General features: G+C 47.9%; 7 protein-coding genes across 7 annotated transcripts; 5 read left to right on the forward strand and 2 right to left on the reverse strand.

Moving 5' to 3' along the window:
• On the reverse strand, positions 1 to 4,107 carry F5Y00DRAFT_166969 (uncharacterized protein). The gene is made up of 2 exons (XM_048004800.1): positions 3,821 to 4,107; positions 1 to 3,746 (listed from the first exon to the last, which is right to left on the reverse strand). Exons 1-2 carry the CDS (start codon positions 3,963 to 3,965, stop codon positions 277 to 279), a joined length of 3,615 nt encoding a protein of 1,204 aa, XP_047861468.1. The 5' UTR covers positions 3,966 to 4,107; the 3' UTR covers positions 1 to 276.
• A 242-nt stretch (positions 4,108 to 4,349) lies between these two features.
• F5Y00DRAFT_246118 (CASP C terminal-domain-containing protein) lies at positions 4,350 to 7,034 on the forward strand. The gene is made up of 2 exons (XM_048009086.1): positions 4,350 to 4,692; positions 4,763 to 7,034. The coding sequence occupies exons 1-2, from the start codon at positions 4,563 to 4,565 to the stop codon at positions 6,865 to 6,867; spliced, it is 2,235 nt and encodes a 744-aa protein (XP_047861469.1). The 5' UTR covers positions 4,350 to 4,562; the 3' UTR covers positions 6,868 to 7,034.
• A 2,086-nt stretch (positions 7,035 to 9,120) lies between these two features.
• Positions 9,121 to 11,258, forward strand: F5Y00DRAFT_246120 (uncharacterized protein). Its single transcript, XM_048009087.1, has 3 exons — positions 9,121 to 9,980; positions 10,039 to 10,585; positions 10,653 to 11,258. The coding sequence occupies exons 1-3, from the start codon at positions 9,770 to 9,772 to the stop codon at positions 10,684 to 10,686; spliced, it is 792 nt and encodes a 263-aa protein (XP_047861470.1). The 5' UTR covers positions 9,121 to 9,769; the 3' UTR covers positions 10,687 to 11,258.
• Positions 11,259 to 11,460: 202 nt separating this feature from the next.
• Positions 11,461 to 14,131, forward strand: F5Y00DRAFT_167246 (heterokaryon incompatibility protein-domain-containing protein). Its single transcript, XM_048004801.1, has 3 exons — positions 11,461 to 11,847; positions 11,916 to 12,070; positions 12,144 to 14,131. Exons 1-3 carry the CDS (start codon positions 11,600 to 11,602, stop codon positions 13,970 to 13,972), a joined length of 2,232 nt encoding a protein of 743 aa, XP_047861471.1. The 5' UTR covers positions 11,461 to 11,599; the 3' UTR covers positions 13,973 to 14,131.
• Positions 14,132 to 14,315: 184 nt separating this feature from the next.
• F5Y00DRAFT_167255 (uncharacterized protein) lies at positions 14,316 to 15,858 on the reverse strand. The gene is made up of 2 exons (XM_048004802.1): positions 15,648 to 15,858; positions 14,316 to 15,582 (listed from the first exon to the last, which is right to left on the reverse strand). Exon 2 carries the CDS (start codon positions 15,140 to 15,142, stop codon positions 14,597 to 14,599), a length of 546 nt encoding a protein of 181 aa, XP_047861472.1. The 5' UTR covers positions 15,143 to 15,582; positions 15,648 to 15,858; the 3' UTR covers positions 14,316 to 14,596.
• An 875-nt stretch (positions 15,859 to 16,733) lies between these two features.
• On the forward strand, positions 16,734 to 18,535 carry F5Y00DRAFT_265496 (uncharacterized protein; the record flags this gene model as incomplete). Its single annotated transcript, XM_048011795.1, has 7 exons — positions 16,734 to 16,847; positions 16,900 to 16,940; positions 16,997 to 17,167; positions 17,307 to 17,434; positions 17,492 to 17,912; positions 17,967 to 18,163; positions 18,234 to 18,535. 7 exons carry the CDS (start codon positions 16,734 to 16,736, stop codon positions 18,533 to 18,535), a joined length of 1,374 nt encoding a protein of 457 aa, XP_047861473.1.
• Positions 18,536 to 19,235: 700 nt separating this feature from the next.
• Positions 19,236 to 22,536, forward strand: F5Y00DRAFT_246128 (V-type ATPase). The gene is made up of 7 exons (XM_048009088.1): positions 19,236 to 19,469; positions 19,560 to 19,967; positions 20,098 to 20,137; positions 20,207 to 20,228; positions 20,296 to 20,429; positions 20,501 to 22,065; positions 22,163 to 22,536. Exons 1-7 carry the CDS (start codon positions 19,434 to 19,436, stop codon positions 22,217 to 22,219), a joined length of 2,262 nt encoding a protein of 753 aa, XP_047861474.1. The 5' UTR covers positions 19,236 to 19,433; the 3' UTR covers positions 22,220 to 22,536.
• Positions 22,537 to 22,556: the final 20 nt, after the last annotated feature.

Genomic DNA, 22,556 nt, shown 5'->3' on the forward strand with positions numbered 1-22,556 from the left:
ACTTAATGACCATAATAAACCGATGTTGTTCATCATAGTAATGAATATGGGCTTAATTTAATGCGATCTACTAAGGCCACAAGCTTAACTCGAGGACGATGTGAAGCCAAATAGAGACCCGGAGTGAGCCTTTAATTTGTTGTAATGGATTTGGAATGTACCTAGATAGGGTATAAATTATACGAGGAACGGCGCATCAAGCGATCGCAACGAAATGCCCGCCAAGAAACCAACCACGTTCCAAAGAACATAGCCATTATATGAACATCATTACCCCTATGTCTCAATGCTAGGTCCTTTCTCCTGGATACGCACGATTAAGTCGTACTGTGTCTGGAGGTTCTGTGACGAACTAAGCGACCTCGCCACCGTAATCTCGTTCTTCTCAACTACGATCCGTCTGAGTGCTTTCACCAAGAAACCCGCAACCAAATCTACGCTCCAGCTATCGGGTATTACCGACAGGACATCGTTGACGTCAAAGAATCCTCCGAACTTATCCAGAAGCAAGCCCGTCTGATCCAAGCGATCGCTAATGTCTTCTAGTTTGAGGAACTCGCCAAGCAAGGCGCGGAAAAGCCGAGCTTGATGATCTTGCGTCGGTGGCATACTATCGCGGCGCGTTGGCGCTTTAGGAGCATCCGGGTTTATGGGCGGTTGGCTTTGCTGGGCTTGGTAGATAGTGTAGATGCTGGAGCCGCCGCGGAGGCAGTAGGCCACGGCCGTATCGTAGTCTCCGAGATGATGGACTAGTAAGCGCAGTGCGTTCTCGTGTTTACGTTCTCGGCCGTCGAGTATTATAGTCTCGGGTACGAGAAGGTCTTCAGCCGCGGTATTCAAACTTGCGATCCGGGCCCTGATAACTGCCAAATCAAAGTCATGGTTGCTACCAAGTAACTGTAAGAGCCGTAGCCGACTAATCCACGCCTCGTCATCGGCGGGAGCGTTGTCTGTCAAGAATTGACGGTACGTGGGTTTAGGAGGCTGCAGAGCACGGTATGCCGTATACGTAGACGCCACTACATCTCGAGCTTCAGGCGACGTCCGAAAACGAGTGATCACAATATCCAGGTAATACATAATCAGCTCGTTGACGTATACAGTATGGCCCTTGCCGAACACTAGATACTCTAAATAATACTTTACCGCACCGGGGGCCTCTTCTCTGAGGAGTTGAACTACTTGCGTAGGCTCAAATTTCGGGGCACGGCCTTTATCGTCCGCGAAGATCTGAACGCCAAGCTTCGGGTTTCGATTCGCAAGCCAGATCCCATATTCCTGAACCAGGCTTTGGTTGCTAATCTTGGAGAGATATTCGCGTACTCGCTGTTCGCCATCGGTTAATTCACCCCCGTCATCCCGCTCGCCTTCGATGATGCGTTTCCATGTAGCCAAAACTTCTCCTGCCATCTTACGACTCTGATAGAGCCTACTAAGCACATAAAGACGGTGGTAGGATTCGATCAATGTCTCTGCTCTGTTGAAACAATCGACCCCCGTATCTACGAGCTCGTATAAATCCGCACGGATCGACTTTGCTTTGGCCGGACCTGTGGCCGTATGTTGATCGAGCTCAAGGAGGACGGCAAGTAGAGCCGCATCAACTGTACGAAAAACCTCGCTTTCGTCCGGTATGCTACCGAAGCCTTTCTTACGCCGCCACGCGGAAAGGAAACGCCTAAGGAAATGTAGTACAGACTGTGGTAGTGTGCTCATAGTTGAGTTACCCTTACCAAAGTCCCTACTCGAGATGAATTCCTCGGCGGTCGATTTAACACCTCCAAATATCCAGATGCCTCGTTTCGTCTCGATTACCTCGTTACGAGCTCCAGGTATAAGAGATAGAACAACTCGAGGGTCAAGAAGGCTATCAACTAAGATCTCTTCCATGGCTCGGAGCTCTGATTCCGAGAAAGGGGTATCTTCCGACTTTAGGAAGCTCGTTAATAAGAGTATACCTGCTCGTTGTCGTATGTAGTTAAATGTTAGAAATTCCAATTCTGATTTAGCGTCTTGACCTCGGAAGGAATTCAGGATGGTGAACAAGTCTTGTCGCCTAGTAGATGCCTGTTTTGGCGCAGACGTCGTCGCTTCTAGCTGAGCATCTAACCGTAATATTAACGGATTTCGAATAGCCCACCATATATCCTTTCCGGACCACACGGCCAAGCGGGCCGTACTTCCTGCGAGGCGGCGAGCATAATCTTCTTCTTCAGCATTGCGTGTCGCCTGCCAACCATCGGGAAAGGATTCTTCACTCTGAGAATCAGTATCTCTATCAAAAAGCTCTCTCTCTTTAGACACCCTCTCTATAGAAGACGCTGTTCTAGAATCACAAGTTCGTAGAGACGTTGTCGAAGCGTTTGAGTTATCTGATAAAAACGGAGCAAATCTCCGCCGACATAATTTATCGACAATTTCCGGGAAGTGTGTCTCATCTGCCCCGCGCAATGATCGAATCCCTATGTTATGTGCAGAGTTGGTAGCCGGGTCAGCATTCGGAGGTTCGAGCCAATGTTTTGAGACCTCGCCCTCGGCTGCGTCAGTATCCCAGCGTTGAATCTCAAGACCATAATGAATACCATCAGAGAAGTCTCTCCCCATTGATGCAAGGACAAACCCCTCTTCTTCCAGGGCGGAAGACGTCCGCGTTGAAGATGTATCTATAGGGCCTCCATCGACGACAATCTCCTTAGGATATCGATCAAACTCGATGGTAGGCCTTGTTGGATCGCCATCTAGGTTTACAAACATTCCAATGCCCGGCTCTAGCGGATCTGTACCTGTGACTAACAGAAACTCTTCTGGCGTTGGAGATACGATAAGCGGTTTCAAAAGACCCGGCTTAGGCCTAGAAGTTGGGACGGTTCGACCTGTTTGGCCCTCTGTGGCTCTATCTGGTGCTGGGACATTTAGGTTTTCAGGAGGGGATTGGCCCGCCGTTAATTCAGACGGAGTTGGTTGTCGCGAGATTGGCTCCTCGTCCTCGGCGGCATGAGATTCCTGCCTCCGATTGGCACCCGTGATGAGGTCGCCCAAGCTAGTTCCCCGCCTATGAGTAGGAGGTTCGGGACTCTCGGTCTGCAAGCGAGATTGTGCAGAGGAATTGCTGCGATTTAACCCACCTCCTGAACTTCCGGAAATATGTTGGGCTTGACCAATAATATTCCCTGGCTCGGCCTCGTCCAGTGATGATATAGACATCAAGGGGATCTTCAATTGGTGGTTAATTTCGAGCAAGGCATAACTGCGCGAATCCGCTACGCAAGCAATGGAATCTCTCCTTATAGAAATTGTGCTTCCCGCAAAGTCGATCTTTTTTATGGGATGAGCCCTATCGGCTATGTTGACCACCTGAATTTTCCGGTTAAGCGATAGCAATATGGTGACGCCTGTGGGCCCTTCTCGTCCATCTTGGCTGGTAGTCAACTCATTGAGATCTATTCCGCCTACCCAATTACAATTCTTGACCTGTGTTCCGCCAAAGACCGGGCTTAATTCTGGGAGCGAATAGAAGGTGACTGTCCAGTTACATAAAATACAAGCCTTGTTGACGGTTGGCAGCAATAGTATTTGCTGAACACCGGGCTTCGTGGAATTGGATGCTGTTGCTGATTCGGCGAAAGCAGGGCGCAGCCTTGAGGCGAGGATGAAGGTCGGGGCGCTCGATTTGTCTGCAGGATCTGGGGGTATCTGAAAGAAGTGAAGAAGTTCCGAGTCGGACGTGCCTACGTATAAGTGGTTATCTGACGATTGAATCAGCTGGCTTGGACTTGACAGATACTAAACTGCAAGGGAAGGGATCATATCCCATGCGCACCTAAATATTCGACACAGTTAATCTTTATATCGTCCCTTGTTCCATCTTCCGATAGTGGAACGTCTGCGAAGAGGGTACGAAGTACGAAGGGCCCAGCACCGAACGCCTGTAGCGAGCTCTTGTCGCTTTGAGGTTCGGACGCCATGGTGAAAGCGACAGCATCATAAGGAATTAGAGTTGGTCATGATGGTTCCTTGTGGTAGTAGAAGTAATAGTGGTGAAGATAAGGTAATACAGGTGCAGCATCCTGTGGATTTGGATGTCAGGATAGGAATAGGAAGCTGAGGTGGAGCTTACTTGAGCTGAGATTACGTATTGTACATCTACAATTTCTAGGTTAGTGCATTAGATACCTGTAGGTGCCTATCCAATCATCAATGGCCCAGCTCTTCAGGGACCTGAAAAGGCAGCTACAGTGGATTATAGTCTATTTCTAGCACTAAATCCGCTAATCAAACCAAGTTGCCGAGCCTACGAATCCCTGCACTTGCATCTACTAGATGCACTGATGCAGTGATGCAGTGTGCGTCGAGACATGGAACGAACACGTTCAACCTTCACAACTATTCTTATTCTAGACCAATCTACCATCTGCTCGGCGCTCGCGACTTAACATCGGTCGTCCGTCGCATAACTTCTTATAGTATATCAGCCTTTTCTACTGGTTCATATCTAATGCTTCGATAACCGTGGCAGCGACATCTGCCCCTTGTCGAGAAGAAGAAAAGGAAAAGGAAAAATCATGGCCAACGTGTCCGAGTCGCCGCAAGCCGGACAACTACCACCACCCCAGCCCACTGGCGATGAGCAGGCTGATACTTCTAGCCAGGATGGTACAAACCAATTCCAGCATGCTATTTCAGCATGGAGAAGTACGCATTCTTTGCTACCTATTTTGCTACCTATATTAGTGCTGTCATGTTCGATCCTAACCCTTAATAGACATTGATTTGGGCTCTTTAATGTCCACTCTCGACAATACTGCTTCCGACATCGTAGCCTTCCAGCGCGACTCCACAGTCCAACGAAAGGATTTAGCCCAGAAGACAAAAGATTTCAGAAAGCTAGACGATGCGACCAAATTGACGGAGATCAAGGGCCTTTTAAAAGCGTACCAGACATTTATAGATCTGCTCACCAACCATTCCAAGTCAACCAATTCTGCATTTTTACAAGTTTACTCCGCCCTCGAAAATGCTCCCGATCCGTATCCTTTGTTGGAAGCATCGGTCGACTCTATGCTCGTGGCCGAAGACACTTTACCTAAGCTTACCGACGAAAACCAACACTTACAGGAAAGCGTCGCCAAGCTTACATCACAGCTTGAGGAGACGGAGTCAAGGCTGCAATCAGAAAGCGCCAACAGGAAGCAATTAGAAAGCAATCTCGAGACTAAGGTTAGAGAAGTAGAGGAGTCATGGATCGCGGTCGTAGACGAGAAAAAGGACAACTGGGAAGCAAAGGAGAAGGCGTTAGAGGAGAAGATTGAAAGTCAGGAGAGACTGCTGAATGAAATCAAGGCCAGTTACGAGGTGAACCAACGCCTCAAGGGATCCGAAGATGCAGACGCTGAGGGCAGTTACGGTCACGTTACGAATGCGGAGCTAGAAATGGTCAATTCTGATCTAGAACGAACCAGTGCCAGACTAGCTGATGTTGAGGCTCGAAATGAGCAGTTACGGCTGGAGCTCGCCCAATCCAAATCCCAAGTCACAGCCCACGCACCAATTTTGGAGGATGACCCCGGGTATATACGCATGAGGTCGGAAAATTCGTCTCTAATTCGCAAGCTGGACTCTGCGAGGGTGGAAAAGGAGGCTTTTAAGAGGGACGTTGATACCAAACTTAGAGGCTTAGAAAGAGAAGTTGGTCTTTTGAAAGAGGAACGCGACACTCTAAAAGCGAAGGTACAGAAGTGGAACGACTACGATGATATCAAGCAAGAACTAGAGGTCCTCAAAAGCATCGAATTCGCGACGGGTGATGACGACGATATGCTAGCTGCTTCGGAATCAAACGGCTCCGCACCCAAAGGGAAAGGTGACACCCTGGAACAGTTGCTATTAGCCAGGAATAAGAAGCTAAGTGACGAATTAACTATCTTACGGGTTTCTCATCAAGATCTTCAAACCCGACTAGAGAACCTCCAAGAGGAAATGTCAAGAACAAATGCGGACTTGGAGAGATCACAGAACCTTAACGCACAGTTGGAAAACGATCTAGCCAACCTTCAGTCGGAAGGACACAATGCGTTCCCGTCAGGAGCGTCAGTGGCTGGCACGTACGCGAGATACGCGCCGTCTATAGCACCCGGAAGGAGGGGTGGAAGAACATCGCCTACCTCGTCTATCATATCCGGTTTCGACCCTCGAACGACAGGGGGCGAGCCGATGGGTGGTGGTTCGGGCATCTTGCCCATGATCACCGCGCAACGTGATCGCTTTAAAAAACGCAACGCTCAACTCGAAGGGGAGTTGTCAGAATGTCATCGTACTGTGTCGCAGCTACGCCAAGAGATCGCAGCCTTACAGAAGGATAATCTTCAGCTCTACGAAAAGACACGATACGTGTCGACTTACAATCGCAATGTGCCGTCGACGTCGTCGGCGTCGGCGTACTCATCAAATCCTAATCCATCCGTGGTCGCTATGGGCGGGACTGGAAACCCCGGTATTGCGTTAGACCGGTATAAACAGGCGTATGAGTCCAATATTTCGCCGTTTGCGGCGTTCAGAGGGCGCGAGTCAGCAAGAGCTTACAAACGGATGAGTTTCCCGGAGAGGGTAGTGTATTCGGTGACGCGGATGGTGTTAGCCTCGCGAACGAGCAGGAACCTATTTGCAGCGTACTGTGTCGCATTACACATCCTAGTATTTTTCTCGCTGTACTGGCTCGGTGCGACAGACGTCGAGAAGCATTCGAGCAATCTTAGCCAGGGTATAGCCGCCGCCGCAGTAGCGGGAGGGGCAGCTGGCGGTAATAGTGGTGGGAGAGGACAGGCCGCTCATGCCGGGGATTGGCAGGAAGAGGGTTTCAATGGGCACTGATGATTACGTCCGCAGGATACATCTATTGTATCATTACTAGCCGATCTTTGTTTATACGGCACGCGCAATACATCCAATACCAGCCTATCTCGTCTTGAATAGTTCACCACCATCTGAATGTATAGGTAGGTAGGCAGTGAAACAATGCAGTGTATCTACATCTCCGAGTAACGTTTGATACCATCATAGACATGAACCGGACACCATAACACCTCTACATTGAAATAAGGTAATCGGAGCAAGCAGTCCTTCTATAGTGTCAGAAAAGCATGCAGTGCAAGAAGATCACAAGGGCCATTCTCAGCACTAGTTGCTTATCTATAGACGAACCTTCATTCGTTCCATGTCACAAGAGAGAGCCAGGATCTAACTTGTCATTATCTCGAGCCGCCACGTTGGATACTATGCACGCAATCTGTAAGCGGCCCGCCGAAGACAAACCCCGGTAAGGCCTTGACTAATAGAGTACGATCTACGCTGATTGGCGGGAGTTCTTTAATTTCAACGGTTGGCAACACACATCTTCAGCTACTCAGCAAACACCATACTTGAGTGACCAACCTATTACTGACCACCAGCTTACCCTCCAAGATTTCCATGGCATACTTGGCGCGGGGTCATACGCGTACAAATGTAGATTATACTGCGCATACACACATGTTCAACGTTTACCGTAGGCGAACAACGAATTAGAAAAGATAAGTTTCTTCATTGACCGCGGCTGCAACCCACACCCGAAACTTGATAAAGTAGCACAACAGACGGGACGAGGTCGGGAGGCTTGCTTCGCTAGAAACCTAGCTATGTAAGACAGACAGGCAGAGAGAGGGGCAGGTAGAATACCTGATATCGATACACTATCAATATATGTATGCGTCCGGACACTATCTCCGTCGGACGAGCGAGACGCCTTCTCCATTCAGCAGTCGACCTGGGACGAGGCGAGATTAGCAGACGGGTAATAAGAAGCTAATTTGCGATGTGCGAGCGGGTAAGGGTAGCATTGCATGCGAATACATAATCGAAATTTGCCCGTAGTGTAATGCAAACAGCCAGTCGGTAGCTCGACTTGGACAGCCGAGAATGAAGAAAGCGGGCGGCGTTGTGATTGGTAAATGTGTAAATTTTTGGGCAAATTGGCCAGAACGGGTATGGATATCTCCACTTAAGCGAGGGGAAAGAAAAAGCTAATTATGTTTATTTTTGGGTTTGGGTTCGGGTCTGGCCACAAACGATTCGCTAGCGCGCTTGTTGCTAGAAATAGCAACAGCGACTAACCCATGTCGAATTAGCCCGGAACCATCTTAGTGGTCTTTTGTTCTAAATTAACCCACCTTCTTCGAGGGCTAATTACTCCCTTGTTTCTTTTGACCCTGTCCACTCACTTAGACCTTTACATGGACAAAAGATCCCAGAGTGCTACGTAGTATGATCTGATGGGCGTTTGCACAACCAAGATCTATCCCTACAAAGCTTCTTTTCCTTCGTTCTGCACTAAGTCCACCAATGAGAGGTCAGTATGCCTCAGCACTGACTGAAGTTCTAGGTCGATCTTAGAGTCACGGTCAAACTGCACACCCAGCCGGATCTAGAAGTTCCCAGATTTCGAGATCTTTAGGTACAACATTGGAATCATGACCAGCTGCGAGGGTCATATTAGCTTATTTTGAGTATCCTGTGCTTCACTTATACACGAGGTTACCTAAGCTAATACTTGACCTAGCTGTGCCTTGCTTGCTGGCGTCACGATCAGCTGCTGGAATTATAGCTATCTAGATGTTATCCTAGATAGATGCCTACCTTCCAGTCTCGTCACGTAATTCATGGGATTAAAACAACCCGCGCCTCAGTGGTGCTCGATAACAAATAACTTCCATCAGCATGACTAGAGAAAGGACATAGATCATTCAGTACATACCCAGGTTACATAGTTACTAGATCTTGTTTCTCGTATCCATAATCTGCCTTGCAAAACACGACTTTCCTCACTATCCACAGTCAATCTTTTGTCTAATTTGAATTGACTCTGGTTGCTTCAAACATAACGTGTTTTGCCGGTGCCGCCCTCGTTCTCATTTCTCTCAAGGCTACACCAACCACCGAGCGTAATAAGCTGGCCGAAGAAGAGGCGGCCCTGGCGCTTACACGGTAGCTTGGACAGCCCTTCCAGCCAGTCAGATGGCGGGGTGAGAGCTCGGCACCCCTGCCAGCCGTCCCTAGCTGCAGATCGCTTGGCTCTCCATTCAGAGTCCCATGTTGAATCGACGGCAGGGATATCCTAAAATACAATCCCACCCTCCTTGCGTCTACCGCCGTCCGGCTTCGTCCACTACCGCGGAATCATAGGCAGACGGCCATTCTTCAACGATCAGAATTCTCGAGGCACCCCGGTCTGCCTACAGGTATGCTACCCAGATTCTTAATTTGGGATCCGTTCAGGGTCCCACGCTGTCGTGCCGCTGGACTGGGGTAGGGCGTGGCACCTGAACTAGCCAGCCAGACGGCCGTTCTTCCGCTCTCTGTATGTATGCAGTCTAGAATTTAATAAACCCCATCTCGTCCCGCTCCCGAATATGATGAACCGTTGTATATACCATCCTCAAGCTTTTATCCTATATATCTCTTTCTCCTCTTGGAGATCATTTCCTTTTACGTTTTTCTATTATCTCCTTAGTATTTCTTTTATTTCCTTGTGACTTCATCTGTCTATCTCATCTACCTCAATCTATCTATCTATCTATTATATCTGGGTCGGTTTCTTTTGGGTTTCCTATTTCTTATTAGTCTACGCATATCACGACCAAGACTACTTTGAGATCTCAAACAAGAAACCACATCAATTCGACTACGAACCAATATCCTATAATCTTCCTCATATATCATCAGCCTCAAATCTATCAAGATGTACGTCTCGACATTATTAGTCTCGTTACTCGGTGCTTCGAGTGTCATCGCTGCCCCGACATGGCCCACATTCAACTGGAATGCCGCCAAGCCTGACGGGCTCGAGACCGTATCCGAGTACTTCAATATGTTGGCACAGAAGGTTGAGATAGGGAAATACATGTCGTCAGCCCCAGTTTGTGATATCTCAAAGGCACAGATGGCTACAGGTTCGTCACTATTTCCCTATCCAAGTATTATAAGAATTGTAACTAACATTATCTTCAGCCCCTGAGCCACTGTCTCCTCCGTCTGCCGGTTTAATCTTAAAGCACGTAGCTATCGGCCGTGGAACGCAGAACTACACCTGCGACACAACTAACGCCACCGCCGTTCCCGTCGCCGACGGTGCCGTAGCCACACTCTTCAACGCGAGCTGCGTCGCCTCCGCGTACCCGGATCTATTGAATCTCCTGCCCAAGCTTGCTCTCCAGTTCAACCTCACGGCGCAGGAGGACGTGCGCATGGGTCCCACGAACCTGATCATCTCCGGCAAGCACTTCTTCAAAAACACTACGACGCCCTTTTTCAACCTCGACACGACTCAGAGCCAGATCGGCGAAGCAAGCTGCACCAAGGACAGCCAGACCAACGCACCTGCTGACGCGCCTAAGGGCCAACAAGGCGAGAAGGCCGTCCCATGGCTCCGCCTCAAGACCCAATCCGGCTCCACAGGCAACTTGCAGGAGGTCTACCGCATCGAGACCGCAGGTGGCAGCGCGCCAGCCACGTGTCAGGGACAGCCAGCGGCATTTGAGGTGCAATACGCAGCACAGTATGTTCCAACCCCTTTCCATGACATTTATTTGTCCGGTTGCATACGAAGCTAACACGCAAAATAGATACTGGTTCTGGGAAGGCGAATCTCAGGCGTGAAAAAAATGACGCTATTGCTAAACCGAGTAAAATTGAGAAAATCATAAAATTCCAAATAAGGGGTCCACAATGGGAATGGGGCAGGCAGACATGCCATGCATGATAGGGGCAGGGTGACTCCGCCTGCGCGTGTCTCGGAAGATATGAGACGCGACGGCGCCGACATACATATAGGTAGGTCGGACAACATCGGGCGGAGAACCGCAGCCCCTGTCTTCCCCCAAAGCGCCTGGGTAGGCGCCGGCATGGATGGCAAGGCATACTGGGACGTCACGTAGGCATGCGTGTTGGGATATGGGGCTACGAGGGGATTTATAGCGTTATGATTCATACCATTTTTACACTTTTTTATCTTTTTTATTCTTGTCGTATAGGACGGTTTTATCTTGTTAATATATTATGAAATGTTGAGTTGATGTGTTTTATCAGTGGTGATTGTTTTGAGGGACGATGTGTTACGTTGCAGCACCAGCTTTTTTATACTAGAATGCAATATCTTGTAACTAGGTGTATTGTTCATCAAGGCTACCTAAGGCAGCTAGGTAAGCTGGATTTGATAAATTCTGAGTAGTACGCTCGCTTGATATATCCATTTCGTCGTATTTCTGTGTTAGTTTTGAATTATTGTTCCATTTCAAAAAGCGTCCCATTTTTATAACCGTTCGATGCTTAAACTTGGTACACTATGCCGTTAGTTATAGTAAGCTTGAGGATTCTTTTTAGATAACCAACACCCTGTAGGGTAGTATTTGATGTAGTACCTATGTAGCCGCACGGCGCCTATGAAAGTCTTATATAGTGACGGGTTTCCTCTGGATCGGGAATTTAGGCATCAGCTTCTATTCAGCACCATTTCATCTTAATACACCTTACTTAAGCCCCTTTTAAACCTTCTCTGGCGCCTGTTAAGTTGATGCGATCTCGGGGAAAGTCAGTAGGCACAATGTCTAATTCGTCAGCAAGTAGTCACGAAGGCAACGTCTTTGCAAGCAGATTCGGGCCAAAACTTTGCAGTTATTGCAACGAGTTCCTTTCTAATGTTGAATTGAACTTTGATCAACTTAATGGTACCGGAAATGTGGCATCTGAGTATTATCATAATATACACAAATCAGCCAGATCCGGTTGCCAGCTCTGCATTGTAATAAGACATGATATCATGTAAGAAAGGTTCCATCAGCCATCAGCGCAAGACGGCCACGCTTGATTGAAAGCTTAAGATTATATAGAGACCCCGAGACGGAAGTTTGGAATGAGACGATGCTCAGCGCAGCACAAAACCGGGGTTCCTCATTTGCGATATTTTTAAAGTCTATAACGACGGCTTACTCTATACGAATGTATGCAAAACTGCACGAAACCATTTCTTACCCTGGCACTTCGCGTAAGCTATCTTGAGTCGACCTAAGTGTGTGGCCAACGGTGCGACTAACATATTCGATTCGCTCTCTTGACAGGCCGACAGAGGGTACGTGAGGAGTTAACATCCATACAAACATACCACGACCTAAGTTATACGCCCCCGCATTCAACGGATAACGAAACGGCATGGAAACTATGTGATTCTTGGATAGAGAACTGCATAAATCACCATGGCAGATGCAACAGCTTCCGCCCCTACCCATGGTATCCGACGAGGCTTTTGTATATCGGCCATCTTCCTAATGGATATCTCACCGATGAAGATCTCAGCTCCCTAAATATACAACTTCACTTAACACAAGACAAGCCACCTAAAGGGGGTTACATGACACTTAGTCACTGTTGGGGTATTATCGCTTTCGAGATGCTGAAGCTCACGAGCGAGACTTATGAAGATCGACTAAAGAATGGATTTTTATACAGAGAACTCCCCAAGACATTCCGAGACGCTGTCCGTCTATCGCGGTTTCTTCATAACGACTACCTATGGATTGATTCGTTATGCATTATCCAAGGCTCTGAGGACGACTGGATACATGAGAGCAAAGCTATGGTCGACGTATATCGACATTCAAAGTGCAATATCGCAGCGACAGCAGCTGAAGGACCAACCGAAGGCTGTTTCTACTCCCGGGATCCTACTATAGTTTCTCCCCTAGAAATTATACTACGAATAGGGGGGGTAGAAGAGAACCCTATCACAAAGAGATACCTCATCAGTTCCCGAAGATTCTGGGGTAGGAATGTCGAGGAAGCACCACTAAACAAGCGAGCCTGGGTTTTTCAAGAACGCGCACTATCACCGCGACAAATCCATTGCGCCAAAGACCAACTGCTTTGGGAATGCAACCAAACAACTGCATGCGAAACATTTCCTTTCATTTTCGAACCTTACGTCGATTTTGACGAGCGCCGAGCTCCCTTAGCTATGAATCTAACAAGCCTAAATCTTACATTATCAGAAATGTCTAGGTTAAGATTTTCTGAAACGAGGCATGATCCGTTCCCAGGTAGTTTTATTAGTTATCCCAAGGAGTCACCTTTTTCCATATATAGTGACGTACCTAGATTTGAGAGGACATTAGCACATCTTGAAAGATTCAACATAGACGAGAAGATCGAGCTCTTGAGACGCGACCTATTCCTGGACTGGATGACCATAATCTCCGAGTATTCAACTCTAGAATTGACATATAAAACCGACAAGTTAATAGCAATCTTTGGGATTGCGTCTCGAGTCCAGGAGGCTCTTAAAGATATGGATATTTACGTCGCAGGCCTATGGCGCTCGCAGCTTCCGTGGATGCTTCTTTGGTGGACTAGGATGTCCGATGTGCCACCCTCGTATGACTGCGGTCCTTCGTGGAGCTGGGCTAGCTTTGACAGACAAGTTTATTTTGACGCTATCCCACACCCTCAGGACCGTGTCCTAATCAATGTTGACGAGGCCCATGATGGGCATACGGCTGCCAAACAAGGTGCTGTTAATAGCCATAGGGCATCTTACTTAAAACTACGATGTCTCCTTTACAAGATCGAGCCAGACATTGCAGCAAATAGCGGCAAGCATAGCGTAACAAGATTCATAACGCCAATAAACCCAAGATTGGGGTTTCGTCCGAGAGCCCTACATCTAGACTGTATAGAAACAGTCGATTATTGGCATCAGGCATATATTATACTTGTCGTTGATCAACGGATAAAAAATATGATATGGGGCTTACTGGTACGCCTTTGTAAAGAGGAAGCGGACTGTTATAGACGCATTGGTGTATGTTGGATCGATCCAGATACTGAACCCAATCTAACCGAACACGTGCGGGAGGCTACGGATGAGGATAAAGTAAGAATAACCCTCATCTAGGTTAGGTAGTTTACTAGGAACGAGCACTACTCACGAAAAGGAAGGGGGACGGTAGGCGAGAGCGAACAAGACTTGTTTATATTAAACGTCCCTATTCCTATTCCCCTATTACAACAGTACGTAGTCTGCCACTGCTAAGAAATCCACGGCCTTATAAACCTCCACGAAGATCGGAGCCTACGCAATCTTCATCCATAACACAATAGGCAGTTCGCAGTTCGTTCGTTCCCTTTGCGACGCTTCGTTAGCGATGTACCAAAAGGGCTATGATGCGCTTCTTCTTTCTACTTACTTACTCGGTGGCCGTACAGTCGGTCGATGATGACATACAGTCGCGACAAGCCAAAAGCAGATGATAAAGTAACCTGGACGTATGTTTCGTTCATTCATTTATACATCATGATAACCATCTTAGTCAGACTCGTCTTCGCGCCTATACTCGCAGACGTACTTGCCCTCGGTCGGCGTTGGGCTGAAGCCGTAGGGATAGCGCTCGGCGTCGTCGACGGGAGGCTTATCCTGGCTGTGATCTTGGGGTTTGCTGCGGTGCTTTCGGCCGCGCTTGGTGGTGGTTGACGTCTTCTTCTCCGGAGTTTGGGGGACGAGGACTTCGCGAGAGGCGTTCTATGCTTCCTCGTTGGTGTCGCTGGTGCCTGGTTTGGTGGTGGCGGTATCCGAAGTCGCGTTGTTAAAGGCGATTTCCATGTCTGCTAGGGCGGCTGCGAAGACTGTGTCGAATAGGTCTTGGTTGCTGTTCTTGGTCTTGCCCTTGCTTTTTGGTAGGGGTTCAGATTGGGCTGGGATGGGAGGTTGGGACGGGGGTTTGGGCTTAGCCTTAGGCATTGCGACGAAGCCAAGGATCTCGATGTTAGCGTTTTTCTCCTGGTCACTGCTGCTGCTGCTGCTGCTGCTGCTGCTCTGGTCTAGGACCTGCTGTTCGTTCTGCTGTTCGTGTTGGCGGTTTGTCTTGGCTTGCTGCTTGCAGGCTTCGCAACACGCTGTCGACTCCACGACGCGGAAAACACCCGCGATTTGGACGCCTGTTGAGCAACGCCCGAGACGCCTAGCTTTGAGAGCTTCGCGGCAGTACCGGTTGCGCTTCCTAGAACCGAGGATGGAGTGGCAGTTGGTGGTAAAGCATTCGGAGTGGTAGTGGTATTGTTTACACATGGTGGGCTACTGGGAATAGAAATGTAATTGGAAGGTGGGAAGAGGTTCTCTAATTAGCTTGGTATCGCCGATGAGAGAAAATACGACGCGAACTGGTAAAATAAGAAGTATGGCAGCGTAGCAAGTGGTACATGATAATACAGGATTCCAAAGACGTAGTTTCCTTGCAGTCCCACAGGTGAATATCACTGGTGTTGATCGGCAACGGCGTGTACGTATGTATGGCCTTTGTTGCTAGGACGATTATGGTGGTAACAAGGCAACACAGCGCTTTTGGTCCTTACTGCTGCCATGTCTGCTTTGCGGACTTTTAGTGTATTTACGTTTGTTGTGTTTACTCGTAGGTGGTTGGGTAGATACCGGTGTCTACAGCGAGATGGGAGTTGTATAAAATACTATAAGAATGGACAACCGTTTCTGACATCGTCCTTCGGCCTCTTCTATCGACAAAGATGTTAGATAATTGTATTATTTCCTACTTACAAAGGCTGGTTTATATAGCTACCTAGGTTTGTATTGTTTAGGGAACCATATCCCCAGGATATGGAACAATCTAACTAACTAATACTAACTAATATAGATACCTGTAATAGAGTTGTAGAATATATAAACATCCCGAGTTCATCCACAACAGATACGGATACAAACCTTTAAAGCTCAATGGCACTACTACGGTACTATAGACTTGATATATGGGAATACAAGAGGATACACCGACCCCCTGAATATCATAGAATCTCGATCAAACAGTTGAAACATACTATTTGGTATATGAGCTTGTGATTAACACTTAATCATTTAGGTTAGACACATCTCCTACCAAGATATGAGTCATAATATCTATGCCCAGGCTGTTTATGTTTGTAAGCAGAGAAATGTTACCATGGTCCATCGTGTTCACGTCCTATGTTGGCGGTCTATAGTTACCTATGCTTATTAATTCGCCTACACTTATAACCCTAGTACCTAGCTTCATTACCTTAAGAAGTTAAGCTCGTACTCGTCTTTAAACTCTCTTAAACCAAAAGTTCCTATGAGAGGCGGCAAAAGTTCCAATACGTAAAAGTAGGATATTGCATAACGTTGCAAAATCATGCGGATGATGTCACATATATGCATGACTTTCGGCAATAGCTGCATACCTAATCCCGGATAGGTAAAGTCTAACTTCCGATTCGGGACCAGTTCGCCTGCTATGCGGAAGCCGAAAGCTGCTAAGTTGATGCACGGTTTATAAGCAGTTGACCTTTCGCGCTCGCTCTATCCGCGTTGTATTAGTTACCAAGACGGGGCTATTGCCCATCCATGCTGGATGCCCCGGACTTATCGTGACCTCGTCACCATTGCACATACACCATCTTGTAACAGGCAAACCCCTTCTCCGCAACTTCCATCCAACCACCAGTTGCCTATTATTTATAAGATTTGTCATCATATAAAAGGCCGAGTTGTGGTGGGCGAGGCTTGGCATGGGTCTGAAGTATAAGATATATAAGGGGAAGAACCCATGAGCTTTTCTGCTTTCCCTCTGCGAGTTGCTCGAAGCAATATAAAATTCTTCAAGCTTTCAACCTATAGGAATTTAGTAACTATGGCAACGGCACACACTATCCAAATCACACCCGACAATACTGGGCTATGGAAGATTCAACAGAATGAAGCCTCGGCAAAGAAGGCTACTGAACTGTTGCAGGAGGACCTCGAGGTAGGTCGAGCTCTAGTGGTTAAAAGAAACACAGCTCTAATCCGAGGTTTAGAAACATTATGTGTTCTTCAATGATGAGGGATACCATAATCAGTAAGTTCCCGTCGTATATTTCGAGACTTAGACGGAAGTGCTGACCTATTCTTCAGTATAAGTCATCATATCCTAGCCTTATACGGCACAGGGGCCTCTCCCGAGCTTCTGAAGAAAGGCTTCGATGTGAATAAGACGTACCAAAGGCCAGCTCACAAGATCCGTGAGAATGTTGTCGAAGAGCTCGGAGACTGGGAGAAAGCTAAGAAGTATCTTGGTAATCGCAGGTAAGTCAAACTTGAGGATGGACATCCCTTCATTCATCTGGACTCCTGGCATCTATTGTCAAAGTTAAGGAAACTAGAAACTGCCATTCCAGTTATCTCTAAACTATTTCCAATATATCAGCTGACATCCTAGGTGAAGATATTATAACGAGTTCCTGGCCTTTTATCAAAGTGAGATCGACAAGCTAGGCTGGGAGAAGGCACTTAGTGAACACATGTTCAAGGGCGACGAGAGAAGTGAAGACATGCTGCTTCGGATGGTTGCTGGTAAGCCCTATAAATGACATAATTTCAGTCGATATCACATGTTGACACTTAGATTAGGGTTCCTTCACCCCATAATCCAGCTAATGTACGGCATCGAGTGGAAACAGCCTGCCATAGTCGCCATGGGTCTGGCCCAAGCAGCTGTCCATGAAGATGACCTAAAGGAGTTCCTATATACGACCGAAGAGACTGCCAAATCAAATACGGAACCCATGCCAAGCATCGAGAGCCTATTAAAGGAAGTCAAGACGAACGAAAAGCTCACCAAATCCATCCATGGCACAGATGAGCCAACCAAAATTAGTAAGGGCGTCTTTGGTAAAGCATGGGACGAGATTGTCGAGATAGCGAGCAAGGTGAAGGTCAAGCCGGAAGAGCTAGACGAGAGAAATGCAGAGATGTATCACACGGCCCTATACGAAGGTGCCTCCGCAGCTTTCCATCCTGGCAAGGAGCCCAAGTTCGACTTCTTCATCATGTATGTCTTCTTACCCACCCTTCGTAACTTATGTGGTTTACTCACGGCAAATAGGCACCATATTAATATTAACCCCATATACATCATCTTGAATGGCCTGGACTGGGTCTCGATTGAAACCAAAGTGAGGCTCCTCGAGTGGAAGATACGACTCGACCTCGTCCAGTACGCAGCCAGAGGCTCTCCGCCCCTTGAGCTCGACAATATCGCCACATACGTCCCGCGGGCTGGAAAACTGGCTCCAGTAGATGGTACGCATTTACAATACACAGCTTAAAAGCACATTTTCATAAATTCACTAACTAAACTCTAATATAATAGAACAACTCCCTCTAATGTACGCCCTAGAAGAAGAAGGTCACGGCATCAAGCTCTTCCGCGCCGTCAGCATCGCCCAAAATCTATGCGAGAAGTACGAGGACAAGCCTTGGGCTAGGATCAAGGGGGACATGTGGGCGAGGATTAGTCACCTCGTCGTCGACTCGTTCCAGACGGAACCGCGGTGGGTGCGCGGTGCGGGCGAGGATGAGTCGTGGGATGTTATTCCGGATCGGGTGGATGGTGCCAATGGTTCTAACGGTGTCAATGGCGTTTCGGAGAAGCTGGATCAGGTCCATCTTTAGTTTGGGAGAGGCGAGAAAACTGGGAATGGGAGGGGGAGTAGGTATTTGTTGGGTTGTACTATAGTGTAACGAGTATCATGATAACGCCGCTCCGTTGTATTGGTTGTAGGATATTAAGAGATTAAAAGAACTGTATGTCTGCATATTTGAGTTTATCGTTAAATATGTTTAGGTGAAGTTTGCCCTGCTACTTAGCTGTTGCTTCACAGTTGTTATAACCCTTTAGAGTTCAATAAGCTATGATATGTCACCATTAAAGATATTATTTATTTGAAGAGTAAATCAATATTGTTCTACTATATATGATGCTCGTAGGAACGGGTATCTTATGACATATGTAATAAATTAGAAAAATACAAAAGTCTACGTATGCTTAGCTCTTAGACGTATCTTTATAGTGAATACTATAGTCTTCGTTTTTAAAGGCATTTGAGACTTAAGGAATAATATGACATACGCTTATTATATATTACAATGCATGCAATTGCGGCTCGAGGTGCATTTAATCTATAAAGACTAGCAAGCAAGCAATCATAATTTCAAGTAATTCAAGGAGAAGAAACAAGGACCGGCAAGTTGAGCTGTTGCAAGGTGCAAGGCAATATTTGTTTATCGGTGCAAGGGTATAATTCTAAAAGCGGGGGAATTTCGGTCGAGAGGCTGCCCAGGTACCTAGCGGTTACCTCTTGTATTGTACTTATACTTGTGGCTTCCTTCGTGTCGGTTGTAATTACTTGTAATCAACTACATCTCCCGGATACAACGTACGCTTATAACTAAGGCATAAGCAGCCTTGTCGAGTTTACATCAATATTTCAGATCCGACTAACATTGACCTCGTCAAAGACAACTCCTCACCTAGAAAGTTTAGACGGTTTACACCGCATAACGCGTTTGCATGCTCGGCCTCCGACCGACGCTGCGGGCCCGGCCTGTATGTACATACACTACTATATGCACGAAGCCCCCTTAGGCGTTACTCAATGGAGCAATCGCGTTACTGACACTGGATTGTTGCTCAAAGTCTTTAGTGGAGCTGATCGAACGGCGGGGAAACCACGGCCAAAGTACAAGTCCGGGTTCAAGTAGACCGGTCACACCTACCTCGAGCCCTGCGCAATCTGCGTCACCTGGCAGCTCTAAGACTAATAGCCCTGGCAGAGCCGCTAGAGCCGCTAAAGCCACAGGTCTAATAGCTGAAGCTGCTAACCAACCACTACCGCCCAGCCCGCTGCTATCACCAGCTACTGCTACTCCTAACATCATCACAACTACAACTACAATTACAACTTCAACTTCAACTTCCACCACATCGACGCCGGTCTCGTCACCCCCAGCTTCGCCCTTACTAGCTCCTACAATATCTATCTCGCCCGTTTCTCCAGCTACAGAGTCGCTTCCTACACCGAAAGAGACTCCCAAGATGGCTCCGGTAAGCTTAGCTATCTCCCGCCACCTCCAATCTGTAGTAAAACTTGCAACAAAGCAAGCAAGCAAGCAACTTAACTTGACTTGCCCTACCTCTTTATGACTTAGATATCTAATGTCTCTCGTGCATATAGTCAGAGAAAGCCACAAATGGCGAAGATGCGCTCAATAGTGGTACGTAGCTCTACTGTTTATATACCTTGTTATTCGTCTGAAGAGCTGATCACTTATGTATACGTGCAGGCAAGATCTACTCCGTATCCGGGTTCGTAAACGATGCACCATGTCTACTTATAACCTCCGATCACAAAGCTAACGTATTACCTAACTAGACCCGTCATAGTGGCCGAGGATATGATCGGAGTTGCCATGTACGAGCTCGTAAGAGTCGGTCACGATAACTTAGTCGGTGAAGTCATTCGAATCAATGGTGACCAAGCCACCATCCAAGTTTACGAAGAAACCGGTGCGTGCCACCCAAGCATCCCGCATACCCAATGCCAAGCAAGATGATGTAGAACTGATATTAAAGCGTAGCTGGTATAACTGTGGGCGACCCCGTCCATAGAACCGGTAGACCTCTTTCCGTCGAACTCGGTCCCGGCTTATTACACAACATCTACGATGGAATTCAACGACCTCTCGAGAAGATCGCCCAACAGTCTGACAGCATCTACATCCCTCGCGGTATTGCTGTGCCTGCTCTCGACCGAACTAAGAAGTGGGAGTTTACACCTACCTTGAAGGTGGGCGACCACATCTCCGGTGGTGACGTCTGGGGGACCGTCCTTGAGAACTCTTTCATTAAGGTACACAAGATCCTACTTCCGCCACGAGCAAGAGGAACTATCACCAGAATCGCTGGAAAGGGTGAATATACCGTGGACGAGAAGATTCTCGAGGTCGAGTTCAATGGCACCAAGACCGAGTATGGCATGATGCAAACCTGGCCCGTCCGTGTCCCGCGGCCAACGACCGAGAAGCTCTCCGCCAACAGCCCTTTCATTGTTGGTCAGCGAGTTTTGGATGCCCTTTTCCCTAGTGTACAAGGCGGTACTGTGGCTATCCCCGGTGCTTTTGGTTGTGGCAAGACTGTCATTTCGCAGTCCGTCTCTAAGTTTTCCAACAGCGACATCATCGTGTACGTCGGATGTGGTGAGCGCGGTAACGAGATGGCTGAAGTCTTGAAGGATTTCCCCGAGCTATCTATCGAGGTTGAGGGCCGCAGGGAGCCTATCATGAAGCGAACCACCCTGATCGCCAATACCTCTAACATGCCCGTCGCTGCCCGAGAAGCTTCCATCTACACGGGTATCACTGTCGCCGAGTACTTCCGTGACCAGGGCATGAACGTGGCTATGATGGCTGACTCGTCATCTCGATGGGCCGAAGCCCTGCGTGAAATTTCCGGCCGTCTCGGTGAAATGCCTGCTGACCAAGGTTTCCCTGCGTACCTTTCCGCCAAGCTGGCCAGTTTCTACGAGCGTGCAGGAAGGACGAGCTGTCTAGGCTCCCCCGAGCGCGAGGGCAGTATCAGCATCGTCGGTGCCGTCAGTCCTCCAGGTGGTGATTTCTCCGATCCCGTTACCAGTTCGACACTCAGTATCGTCCAAGTGTTCTGGGGTCTCGACAAGAGACTCGCGCAACGGAAGCACTTTCCATCCATCAACACGTCGTTGTCATACAGCAAGTACACGAACGCGCTGGACAAGTGGTACGAGAAGGACTACCCCGACTTCCCGCGGTTACGTGACCGTATCAAGCAGCTTCTATCAGACTCGGAGGAGCTGGACCAAGTGGTGCAGTTGGTCGGTAAATCAGCGCTGTCGGACCCCGACAAGATCACGCTGGACATTTCGACACTGCTAAAGGAGGACTTCCTACAACAGAACGGATACTCGGATTACGACCAGTTCTGCCCTATCTGGAAGACGGAATGGATGATGAAGCTTATGGTCGGCTTCCATGACGAGGCGCAGAAGGCCGTTGCACAGGGCCAGAGCTGGTCCAAGGTTCGTGAGGCTACGAGTGACCTCCAGGCGCAGCTGCGAGGCCTCAAATTTGAGCTCCCGAGCGAGGGAAAGGAGGCTATTAGTAAGAAGGTACGTGACCCAGTTCAAAAACAAGGGCCCGTTCCTATTAGGCGGGGATGATATTTCACGTGCGTAATGAGTTATACGATGCTAACTTAATCTATAGTACGAGGCCGTTCAGCAGGCCATGCTGGATAAATTCGCCGCCGTCACGGACGAGTAGGGCCGAAAATAAGGGGGCTGTAGTTTATCCGAAATGCTTGAGGTGCTGTCGGGTTATAAATGTAGTGTGTACATAGAGAATAGGAGATACGTCTGGTCCGTGGGCATGATAATGCTATCGGCTAACTAACTGAGCAAGCTGAGCTAAAGGAGCAGTGTTAGGGTACTGTTACCAATACGATTGAATTGTTACTTTTACTTTTTGATGACTGCGTTACTGATTTGCTCTGCGCGTCGCTTTTCTTGTTTGTTCGGGCTTGCTATGAATGTAGGAAATATCACGGGAGGGGGAGGGTAGGTTAAGTTAAAATAGACTACGTCGAGTAGAGTAGATTAAC

This window comes from Daldinia vernicosa (genome assembly GCF_022497035.1).
Source record: "Daldinia vernicosa strain CBS 139.73 unplaced genomic scaffold F5Y00scaffold_55, whole genome shotgun sequence".
Classification (NCBI taxonomy): domain Eukaryota; kingdom Fungi; phylum Ascomycota; class Sordariomycetes; order Xylariales; family Hypoxylaceae; genus Daldinia; species Daldinia vernicosa.

What these genes read in the sequence shown, in the direction of transcription:
- F5Y00DRAFT_246128 (XM_048009088.1), top strand. Translation starts at nt 19,434, where the DNA reads ATGCTCGGCCTCCGACCGACGCTGCGGGCCCGGCCT. An exon ending in CGACGCTGCGGGCCCGGCCT is followed by an intron (nt 19,470 to 19,559) that starts GTATGTACATAC and finishes TGTTGCTCAAAG; the next exon opens with TCTTTAGTGGAGCTGATCGA. An exon ending in CCAAGTTTACGAAGAAACCG is followed by an intron (nt 20,430 to 20,500) that starts GTGCGTGCCACC and finishes ATTAAAGCGTAG; the next exon opens with CTGGTATAACTGTGGGCGAC.
- F5Y00DRAFT_166969 (XM_048004800.1), bottom strand. Translation starts at nt 3,965, where the DNA reads ATGGCGTCCGAACCTCAAAGCGACAAGAGCTCGCTACAGGCGTTCGGT. An exon ending in TAACTGTGTCGAATATTTAG is followed by an intron (nt 3,747 to 3,820) that starts GTGCGCATGGGA and finishes TTCAATCGTCAG; the next exon opens with ATAACCACTTATACGTAGGC.
- F5Y00DRAFT_246120 (XM_048009087.1), top strand. Translation starts at nt 9,770, where the DNA reads ATGTACGTCTCGACATTATTAGTCTCGTTACTCGGTGCTTCGAGTGTC. An exon ending in AAAGGCACAGATGGCTACAG is followed by an intron (nt 9,981 to 10,038) that starts GTTCGTCACTAT and finishes CATTATCTTCAG; the next exon opens with CCCCTGAGCCACTGTCTCCT. An exon ending in GAGGTGCAATACGCAGCACA is followed by an intron (nt 10,586 to 10,652) that starts GTATGTTCCAAC and finishes CACGCAAAATAG; the next exon opens with ATACTGGTTCTGGGAAGGCG.
- F5Y00DRAFT_167246 (XM_048004801.1), top strand. Translation starts at nt 11,600, where the DNA reads ATGCGATCTCGGGGAAAGTCAGTAGGCACAATGTCTAATTCGTCAGCA. An exon ending in GTAATAAGACATGATATCAT is followed by an intron (nt 11,848 to 11,915) that starts GTAAGAAAGGTT and finishes AAGATTATATAG; the next exon opens with AGACCCCGAGACGGAAGTTT. An exon ending in TTCTTACCCTGGCACTTCGC is followed by an intron (nt 12,071 to 12,143) that starts GTAAGCTATCTT and finishes CTCTCTTGACAG; the next exon opens with GCCGACAGAGGGTACGTGAG.
- F5Y00DRAFT_167255 (XM_048004802.1), bottom strand. Translation starts at nt 15,142, where the DNA reads ATGTGTAAACAATACCACTACCACTCCGAATGCTTTACCACCAACTGC.
- F5Y00DRAFT_246118 (XM_048009086.1), top strand. Translation starts at nt 4,563, where the DNA reads ATGGCCAACGTGTCCGAGTCGCCGCAAGCCGGACAACTACCACCACCC. An exon ending in TGCTATTTCAGCATGGAGAA is followed by an intron (nt 4,693 to 4,762) that starts GTACGCATTCTT and finishes AACCCTTAATAG; the next exon opens with ACATTGATTTGGGCTCTTTA.